Source organism: Abramis brama (assembly GCF_963993115.1).
Source record: "Abramis brama genome assembly, chromosome: 7".
NCBI lineage: Eukaryota > Metazoa > Chordata > Actinopteri > Cypriniformes > Leuciscidae > Abramis > Abramis brama.
In genome coordinates this window covers 9,302,718-9,313,809 of record NC_139969.1, presented here as the reverse complement: position 1 = coordinate 9,313,809, position 11,092 = coordinate 9,302,718, and the positions used below count along the sequence as shown (strand labels likewise).

The 11,092-nt window shown below is 37.2% G+C and overlaps 1 protein-coding gene across 1 annotated transcript; it reads right to left on the bottom strand.

Moving 5' to 3' along the window:
* Positions 1-303: 303 nt before the first annotated feature.
* Positions 304-9,686, bottom strand: LOC311086145 (calpain-10-like). The gene is given in 13 exon segments (XM_084118874.1): positions 304-533; positions 830-1,023; positions 1,210-1,351; positions 1,353-1,448; positions 2,115-2,314; positions 2,396-2,628; positions 2,785-2,951; positions 3,604-3,745; positions 5,942-6,168; positions 6,276-6,472; positions 7,526-7,657; positions 8,903-9,056; positions 9,595-9,686. Coding segments are annotated over 13 exon segments (1,980 nt in total). The 5' UTR covers positions 9,621-9,686; the 3' UTR covers positions 304-463.
* Between the last annotated feature and the right edge of the window lie 1,406 nt (positions 9,687-11,092).

The window sequence follows — 11,092 nt, the reverse complement described above, 5'->3', positions numbered from 1 at the left end:
TTTTTAAGGCATCCTATCAAATCAACAGTTTAACACAGTAAGAAAAATTGCACATACTGCACTCAGGTAATAAACACACAATTCAATGTCCCTTTTCTGACCTCTTGTAAATCTAGATTTGCTTGGCCACACAAAAAGAAACGGTACAAACAATTAAGCAAATAAGTAGTTATTTAGCAGGCTGGGGGGGGGGGGGGGGCATGTATGAATACATGTTAATATTATTCCTATTTAATAATACATTACAATTAAACATATGAAAAAATGTGAAGTTTAAACTAAAGTGGGTTTTATTTATTTTTTGTGTAAGTGTAAATCTAGTTTAAAATAATTGTCATTCATTAAATGTTATTTATGATGATCTTCTGCAAAATCATTGCTAATGCATTATATACTGATTTATATTTTGCACTATTCCTAGTAGCTAAAAGCTCATGGCTTGAATGTCATCTGAACATGAGTGTTAAATGAGCTGAAAGACTGTTACCTCCTGCACAGCATGGCCCAGAAGCTCTTCACTCTGCATTGCTTTCCTGAGGAGGTCGACAACATTAGTACTTCACCAAATCAGAGCCAAAGATTTACATCTCAATGTCAACCAGCAACACTTTCTTAACATAAAGAATTTCAACAGTGTTTCTCAGAAATCGCTTACTGCACCTTTAAGGGACATGGTTCTTGAAAAAATATGAGATGGGAAGAAAAAATAAATGTCAAAGCTTTTGCATTCTTGATGTGTTCAAGAAAAAGCATTGATTTTTCCACCAATCTAATATTTTTTTTCATTGCCATGTCTCTCTGTACTATAGAGTGTAGGCAGAGTGCTTACCGGTGTATCCTGCGTAGAAGAGTAAGCGTGAAGTGAGCGCTGAGATCCGGCTGGTAGGTGGAGGGAATTACGACATACTCGCCCGGGTGAAGATGGCAAAACACACTGACCTCCTGGGAGTGGGCATGAGGTACACAACTAACCACAGGACACATGGAACCAGGGGTTAACAGGGAGCCAGAACCGGCAGGTACCTGGACACCAAAGGCATACCAAAAAAAGGAATTACTATTAAATGTTAGACACCTACACCTTACTAATACTAAATTACTATATCATTACTAAAACAATTATGATTAGAACTGAACACTTTTAGCACAATAAACACACTTTCGTATCATAAATGCCTTAAAACTTATTAGAAATGAATAATATCTGACCTTATAAATATGAAAGCCGATGGCATGGAGAGCATTCTCTGGCCTGTTTTGGTGAAGAGTGACCCTTACGTTGTTACCTCCAGGGTCATAGGTCACAGTAAGGGGTATACGGGGGTTTTGTCCATGTGTGGCGAAGTTGTAAAGCAGTAAAACCAACAGTCCAAGAGCCATGAGAGCTGACGGTTTCCCACTCGCCCTCTGAACAGTGCTGAAGAGGAGGAGGAGTTGATTTCATCACACTGGAGAGAAAAACACAGACATTTTAAACCAATAAGATGGCTTTATTGCATCAAATCGCATATGTAGATGCAGTGTGAATATGACCACTAATAATTGGTGTAATTATACAGTATATTTACACAGTACTGTTCAAAAGTTTGGGGTCTGTAAGATTTTTTAAAAGAAATAAAACATTTTATTCAGCAAGGATGCATTAAATTGATCAAAAGAAACAGTAAAGACATTTATATTGTTACAAAATACTTCTATTTCAAATAAATGTTGTTCTTTAAAATAAATGCTGTTCATAAATGTTTCTTTAACACCAAATCAGAATATTAGAATGATTTCTGAAGGATCATGTGACACTGAAGACTGGAGTAATGATGATGAAAATTCAGCTTTGCATCGCAGGAATAAATCACATTCTATAATCTATTAAAATAGAAAACACAAAACAGTGATTTAAAATTGTAATAATACTTCATATTTTTTTTACAGCATTTCTGATGAAAAAAAAAAAAGCAACCTCGGTGACCATAAGAGACTTCTAAATAAAATAAATAAATAATAATAATAAATAAATAAATAAATAAATAAGAGACTTCAGATAAAAAAAAATCTTACTGACACCAAACTTTTGAACTGTACAAGGAGTTCAATCCAGTGTGTCTTTGAGCAGTGACCTGAGAGAGGTAGAGCAGGAAGAGTGAACTCTCAAGAGGAAGCGGCCCTCGGCTCCCTGCAGGAAGGTACTGGGCACCAGCAGGTAAAAACCAGGATTCAGGTGAGTGTCTACAACCACTTCCCGATCATACGCGTGTGTGTGTGACATAAGCGGAGGCTTGTTCAGTGTCCGCACCAGGTTAAAGTGTTTCTTCTCCACCTAAAACATATTATATATCACATATGACATAGTGTAATATGTTAAATCACTCAAAAAAAGATTGTTTTGTGATTCTCTAACCTTCCACACATGTATTGCAATGGCCTGGAGGTGTGGATGCTGCTGAGTGCCGCCCTCTGCTGGCGGTTCAGGACGTCCGTACTGAAGCAAAGACAGCAACACTTCTCCTCTCTCACACACTTTCAACCAGAACTTAGGGTTGCTGATGAAAGTGCTGTTGTTACGGCAACCGCCTGCAGAGTGACCTTTGACCCAGCGACCTCCAATCTGGTGGCTGTGGGTTAGAAAGCTTCCTACATGAACGGAAATATAGTACCACATTAATATAAATATTAAATAAATGTCTACCTTTATTCTTTTTAAACCTTCAAATGATTCACTAGATATATCATTTATAAGACAGCAATGGTCTGGTGATGTAAATGCTCTCAAGAACGTATAGCCAATACCTGTGTAGATGCTTTGGAGGTGTCCAGCAACACTGATGGGATAGCCCACCGTGACCTCATCAAATTCCTGCTGGAATTCTGTCACGTCCATCCAGAATTCCCCCTCTGCTGTGCGGCGCAGTAAAGCCTGAGCGCAGGAGGCCTCCAGAGAAGCCCATCCTGATCCGCTGTCGAGAGAGACCGACAGAACCCGTCAGACAGAAGCAGCCTTTCCAATATCGCCAACATATGTGTATGATCGTTCCAAACAAATGACCACCAATATGTTTGAAAAAAACATAGTAGGTTTTCTAGAGACAATCTAAGTAAATACTTTTTATAATTTAACAACTCTAAAATTATTTCAGACCCGATTATTCATTAACCACTAATTTCAAAGAAATAGTGTTTAAAAAAATAACATTTTAGTGGAAAAATATGGTTAATCCTCACTTTGTTCTTCAATAATATCATAGTTTTGATTAGGTCAGGTTGCATTCAGTCTAATCACAAAAGTTTAAATAGGTCAATGCATCCGAAGCTCAAATAGGCACAACATATGATCATTATTGCTCTCCATTGGACATCAATGACTTTCGGCCTGTCCCTGTCAATGACCCACACAGCACTGCAGTTACTAATAAAAGTAAAATAAATGCACATTTCGATGAAGAACTTTATCATCTTGTTAGTTAAGTATGTTAAATCAATCCACACAGATATGAGATATTTACAATTATAATAACAAATCTATTTATAACACATATAAGGTATTTAGCACACAAAATCAACGTAAAAATGGACTAGTATGTGATCATTCAGCATTTTTTCCCTCCACACCTCTTCCTCCACACCCCGGCCCAGCTCCTCCTCCCCCAGGGGTTTCTTATCCTGATCAGCTCCACTTGTTCGCCTGTAGTCGTTGTCACATTTGTCCACTCCACCACACTCATGGCGTGGAACTGGCCAAGCTCTGGGACACCTGCAGAGAGACAGAGAACACACCCATTACTAGAGCTAATTCTGTACATCATACCTGACTGAACTGGGCAAAAAGAGACTCATTACTACATTATACCTCCTTATAATACATCTTATAATGTACCTGGCTTGCAGATCATTTTTTCCATTGTTATTGCATAAATGAATACTGCAATATTTCTCACCTCTTTTCTCATTGAAAAACAGCAAGGCATGCTATCAAAAATACTTCTATGTGAAACTTCTATAAGGAAGAAACACCTTCCTCTAAATATTTCCTGCGGTATTTTGTGAAAGATTTTCTGCCAATTGTAAAATTGCCAGCAAAAAATTCAAGGTATGAATTAGGAACATTGTAAAATCTGTAAACTATTAACTATTGCTGCTATAGTCTACAATCACTCCCAAATAGTGCTGTTATCGGTAAGTAAAACCATTAAAAAACTTGTTTTGTTAATTGAAATAAAATAAACTATTTAAAAAAAAAGAATAAAATGTTGCCTTGGCAACTAACTGAAATAAAATAAGCTTAAGTTTAATTACTAAAATTTAAGATTTTTTTTAAAAGAATAAAAATGACAAAAACACAAAACAAAATTACTAAAACTTAAACCAACATTAAAATGAAAACTGAAAATATAAAAATACAAACTAATTCAAAATATTTATAATACTGTAATTACATATTACAGTAATAATACTAAAACAACACTGCCTGACTGTGTCAAACAACAGTTACTTGTTTGTCACGTTAAGTCACATTTATTTATATAGTGCATATCAAAGCACATAATATCATGTATATCAAAGCAGCTTCACGATAATAAACAGGAAAATTACAATGTTAATGTTGCAAAATTAATCAATTATATATATATATATAAAATCATTTATTAAATTAATTAAATTTCAGCTGCAAAGAATCTCTACAGAAGGCAATAGCATCATTATTCAGCTCAATTTAGTTCAATGTTGTTTCAGGTCAGTTCAATAACTGTCAGTTGCAAGTTAGTGTCAACATCCAGCTCAATTGAACCCTTCGCTAAGCCACGCCCAAAAACCGCCACAGGCCAATCGTGGCTTAGCAACCGTAACTAGGCGCGGGAGGTCTGGCAAGCTTTCGAACGAGAGGGAAACATGCCGCGTTGTGCGTATGGATTGTGCAAATCTGATACCCGGTATCCTAAAAGTTTGGACAGGGTGGTGGATTTTGTTCCCTTCCCGAAACCTAAAACCCAAGGGGAGAAATGCCGGGCGTCATCTTCATTTATATAGCGCTTTTAACATTGTAGATTGTTCCAAAGCAGGTTTACATTGATAATAGGAAATTAAAAGTAAAGTGTTTTGGCTTTATAGCAGCTCTAGAATAAAGTTATTGTCCAGCTCGTGGATCAAGCAGTGAGATTAAAGGCAAGACGGAGGCTCACTGACATAATTTAACGTTACTTAAAAATATATTTCAGCATTTTGTTAATCGACGGCCAAACTAGTAACGTTACCCCAATCCGATCGCGACTCTCACGGTGTTAGTTCTAGTAAAAGTAAAAGGTAGTTAGTAAAAGGAGGGAACATCAGGGGGCTTGCCGGAGATCTCCAAGGAAAAGTTTGGTATGCAAACTTAATCAGTTCATAACAGTAGTCACTATGTGACCCACGACGTGTGAGCAGTAACGTTAGCCTGGCGCACTACAAATATAAGCGGGAGAATGTTATCATTGCAAAGTGGTCAGGCTAATGTCTTGTGTTTATTCCACGATACATATGGATAAGCTGTTTGATTTATAAATATTAGAATATTTTCACATTTCATTTACCCTGCTGTGCATGCACAAAGCTGTTCCTCAATTTGTGTGTTTCCCATTTGAATGGTCAGCGTATGAGGCGGCTGCTGCTTGCGCTGGGACCTAAAGTTATAGACTTTAGCTTCAATTTTGATGAAATTATTCTCTAATCGTTTGCATATTATGTCGTGGATATAGCCCTCGAATGCATACTGCAGTCTTGCTCTCTCATATTTTCACCTGTCTGCCAAAAATGACTAATTATCTCCTTAGGAATGTCTGAAACCAGTGCATACATACTGTAATAGACGTGCCAGGCGCAAAAGCTTGACAGGCGTAGCAACAGTAACTAAGGAGGGCGGGGCTTAGCGAAGGGTCAATTAAATTCAGATTCAGTGGTTACTTTTCTGTCTCACCTGTGGAGGCGCTGTGAACACAGCAGCTGATGGCACATCGCTCCTTCAGCTCCAGTGAGAGTTGAGATAGACTCGTCCCGTTAGTGGTGTGTTGAATCTGGGTGTCGTTGGACTGTTGTGATGACTCGGCCCCTTTTAGACTCCATTGTACCACAATGGTTCCGCTCAGATCCACCACTGCCTCACATACTTGGCCTGCCCACAAACGCTCATATGAACCATGTAGCCTAGTATGAACAACAGTTGCCAACACTTATTATGATTTGGTCTAAGTTCAAACATCAAATCAAAATGATATTTTATACTTCACAGACATCTTTGTACCAGCACATACTTGGCATATGCTTTCTCCAAAAGTGCTACCCAGAATGCCCTAGGGCTCTGGCATCGTGAGAAGCAGAGAGTGTCATTGATACAGGGCAGCCGGTCATCCACTCGTACCTCTATCCAGTGCCCGTTCCGCCAGAACCGAAACTGGAACTCACCGTGATAAGCACAGTCACCCCACAAAGGCTGTTCCGGTGGAAATACCTGATAACAAACACAAACACACATAAAAATACACCTAGAGCACATTCAGTTGAAGTTTGTGGATGAAACTGTGAAAGAAACAACCCTCAGCAGTGTTGTCATAATGTTTTAGAATAAGTTTAATGTGTGAAATATGATGGAAGTTACATGCGATGTAACACACTGGCTTGGAATATTTAAACTTGGATTATTTGTTTGTGTTCTGTGGAGAAGACATGGATGAGTTGGTGTATATAAAATAACTGAATAATAGAGTGCAACAGTGCCCATCCACTTCTTTTAGCAGCCATGGTTTCGTAAGTATATTTTCCATTCATTTTTCTCATAAGGATTTAAATAAAAGTCTCAGTTAAAGAGTTAAAAGCCATGAACCAAACCAGCCAGCTAAGAGGTGAATCCCATGAAGCAAATGACATAATTGCATAAAAAATTATGGATAAATATAAAACTATCGATTTAAAGATGTTGATAATATAAAAAAAGCAATATATTTTATGTTTAATGCACAATATCCATATATATACACGTACAAGAATATTTAAGTAGTTTCAGAGGGAGACTCTTTTACTTAATTCACAGTGCTTCATGGGAGTGGGTGGATCTTTTGGTGTGATTTGCTTGGTGTGATTCTCTGATTGGAGAATCATGGCTAATCGTGCAAATACATTTGTTCCTCATGCCAGAAATAGCACGAGCACTTGAAGTACGTCAGAAATAAAACAGGGCATCAGATTACTGTCAAGAATTTGCCGACCCCTATTTGATTTTGTTGCGTCACTCGCGATTTATGTAGACGCGGTGTAATGTAGTTTTTCTTCAGGAATTCCACTGTTAAACACAATTATTTTAAAAAATAAGTTGAAATAATGCTGGCTGATTGCTTCAACAAAAGCATATACCATAATTTAACAACCTCATAGGTTGTATAACGTTTATAAGTTATCATTAAATATCAATTCCTCTATGGAGAAATCAGAGAAAATTAATGGGAATTTTAACTCTCCGACTCTTGCACTCTCTTATGTCTCACACATTAAACCTGACAGTGTTCACCTTGTTCAGAAGATGCTGGTTCTTGAGTAACATGGAGCAGGCACAGAGCAACCAGCAGTCTCCCAGAATGCCTTGCTTTGGGTGGGCCTGCACAGGGTCATCGGGGAAGAGTTGAGGCTGCTTGCAGATGTCCTGGGAAATATGCAAAGAAAGCCAGATTCTGACAGTTTGTATTGTTATAGACCCAGTGAATTCACTTAAGGAGTGCAGCATTTTTTCCATATGCAGTATTTCCTGCATATTTTCCAATAAAATGTTTGGGACATATCAAAGGGCTCATCTCCCTTCTTTATTCTTTATTAAATGCATGCAATCTGCTACAGTATATGCTAAATTGAATTGTGTCAATATTTAGGAGTACTATAGCACAGTACCCTTATGAAAAAGAAGTTTATTCAAGTGTGCTATTAGTTTACTTCTTTTAAACTAAAAATAAGAAATAATACTTTCAGTCTACTTTTTATGTACTTCTCAGAAATATACTTAAAATTGTACTTAAGTATATTTGATTTACTGACAGAAAGGTTTAAGTATATTTGGCCTTGTACTCAATCTTTTGATTGAGATATACTTATAAGTATAATTAAGTATTCTAAGTATACTTAGTATAAAAATGCTATTTTCTCAGCTTTATGTTTAAAATGTTTTTTTTAATCAAACGTACCCACATTCAAGTGTTGATAAAAAAAGAATGCATGAAGCGTTAAAGTACAGTTAAAGGTATATTTCAAGTATAAAAAATTTACAATGGGAACATAGTGGTATACTTAGAGTAAAAATAGAATTTATATAATTAGTAAACTATAAGTATGATGCTATGTTCACTTAAAGAAAACTTAAAAGAATACTTGCAGTATAAAACTACTAAACTACAGTTTAGCTACAAGTATTTGACTAGTAAACTATCAGTAATACATATAAGTTCTCTAGTAGTATAGTTGCAGTACAAAAGAAAAACTTCTTGTAAACTAGTTGTGTACTCAAGTTTACTAATGTTACACTTCTTAAAGTATACTTTTATATACAAAAAAGAACAATTTAGTCCCAAGTAGTATTGAAACAGTACACTAACAAGTATACTTCTAGTACATTGATATTAGTATACTATCTACATAAAGTATACTTTAAAATATACTTAAACTTTACTTAAGTATACTAAATAAAATAAACTTGAAGTATTGTTTGTAAGTCTTAAAGCTAACCCACTAAAAGCCACAAAACTTTCATTCTGATGTCAAGGAGTATTTAAAATTGAGATAGACACCAAACTAAATGAAAATCAGTTACTATATGTGTTCCTTCATGTGTGCTCATTTGAAATGCGTCTGTTTGCTATTATAATATCACGGGTGTGAAAGAGTGACTATAGAATGTTACCTGTGGGCGGAGCCATGTGACATCACCCAACAATTTGTAGAGAGGCGTGGTGTAATCACAGAAGACTGAGGAATCATCAGCTGGAAAGTCCGGGTCCACAAACATTGCATGGTGCTCAGTCTCTGTCTCCATGGCAACCAGAGCAGCTTCACTTCTGATAGACGAAAGGCCAGAAGTAACAATCACACCTGTGATAAATTTGAACATGATTTGAGTTTTAAGACTAAACGTCTTCTAAAAGACTCTGTCAGTAAGAACATTATCATAGCTTCATTGCCTTTGCTCGTTCCTGCACATATGTGTTAGTCAAAGCAATATATCAAAACAAGACATTAACCTGAAAACTAATTTGTCCTGGTGAATGTTTTCCAGTTTAAAGTTTAAGCTAACGTTATATACAGTGGCGTTAAAGGCGGCTTTTAATAGGAATTTTGGCTCTTCAACACCGTTTTAGTGACAAACATGTTCAGATATCAAGCATTGATCATATATCATCCAGAAGTACCGTCATGTCAGCTGAGGTGATAACCCGTTAGACATGCTGCTGGCGGTTTTGAATGAGGATGAGGATGACACGATAGAGGCAAAGAAAAGCATATAAAATTAAATTAAATCAACCTTGAAATCGCATGCCATCACACTGAGGTAGCTGAAACACACTCAATAGGTTCAAAGAAACAAAAACACCGCACCTGAACTGAACACCAAGGCGATTCATCCCATAACCGGAAGGACGCGCGTGCCGTGGACAGCGCTGTCATGATCCGGGGCGGAGGCGGGAGCTGGAGCAGGCGCGCCCCCAGCGGAGCTCCTCAGAACAGCTTTTACAGTTAAATCGCACTGGTGCTACAAATGACTTTGCTTTGATTTAGGTTTTTTTTTTTTTTTTTGTATTTTAGCATTCTTATACGACTTATATTTCGTGGTAAAAAACAACAACAACAACAACAAAACATATATTGACAGCCTATTAGGCTAATATGAGATAATAAACAAAACAGTAAAAGAAAACAATTATTTTTGATAATATATGATGAATCGAAGTAAGTATATGTAAAATGTATATAATGAATAGGAATTATCAATAGCGGAGTTTTCTCTTTTAAAGAAATACCCCTCAGCAAATGTGCAGCTGCGCCCCGGTTGTGTTACGTCCTACTACGATGTAATTGTTTTTTTATTTTATATTTTTGAATGTCATGTCATGTGTGTCAGTCCACTAGGTGGCAGTAGTGGTCGTTTTTCTGTCTCCAGCCTTGCACTCAGAAATTAAATGACCTGGCTCGAGACAGTAAAAGCATACAGCTTGTCTCCCTTTGGTTTAGCAAAAGGCTTACAACCACTAGCAACCGGCATGTCATTCTTGTTAACATGAGACAAAGTTTTAGACATGTCTCTTTCCCTAGTCTCTTCTCCAAAATACCTAGTTTTTCCTAGTCTGACGTGGTGAAGAAAACTTTTGTGTGTCAACACAAATTCATCAGAGATAACTGCCTGATCCAGCAGAAAAGTTCATACTGTATGTTCGGAGTACTGCAGATTTAACAATGTCATAGTCTAAAGACTGCTCAATGGGCAAAGCTGTGGAAACTTCCTGAGCCTTCCCAACTAAACTGCATTGCAGTCAGTGGCAGATTAAGACTCTTTGGTGCCCCTGGGCACTGACACCTAGAATGAAATGAAATTGAATTGAAATTAAATGTGCGTGCTCACGCAGTGTGAATCTGGTGGTAGATTGCGCGTCCACAAAACTATGATTGCAGTAACAAGCCATATAACTGTGGCCACTTCAGTTTAGCAGCCACTCATTCAAATGTAGTGAAATAGGAGTCAACTTCACTCTCACAGAATTTTGGGACTAACACAATGTGTTTACTCACATCAAAGCATAAGTGTGAATCTGACATTGAATGAGCAGGACTTTTAAGAGCTCTAAATCACGGCAATGGAACAGGCTTAACCTGCATTTGCTGAGCCTGCAAATCAATAACATCACGATCAGCTTACTTCTATAGCCTGAAGCCGGATTCTTTGAGCCTCACTCTTGTTGCCTGATTAATAGCTCTAATTCATTTAGTTTAAGTGCCATCATAGGATCATCACAAGATTCAAGACTTATGGAGTCAGGAAGAAGCTCCTGATTTACAGTTTTCCCAGCAACCTCTGGTACTTCTTCAGTCTCCTCCTTAG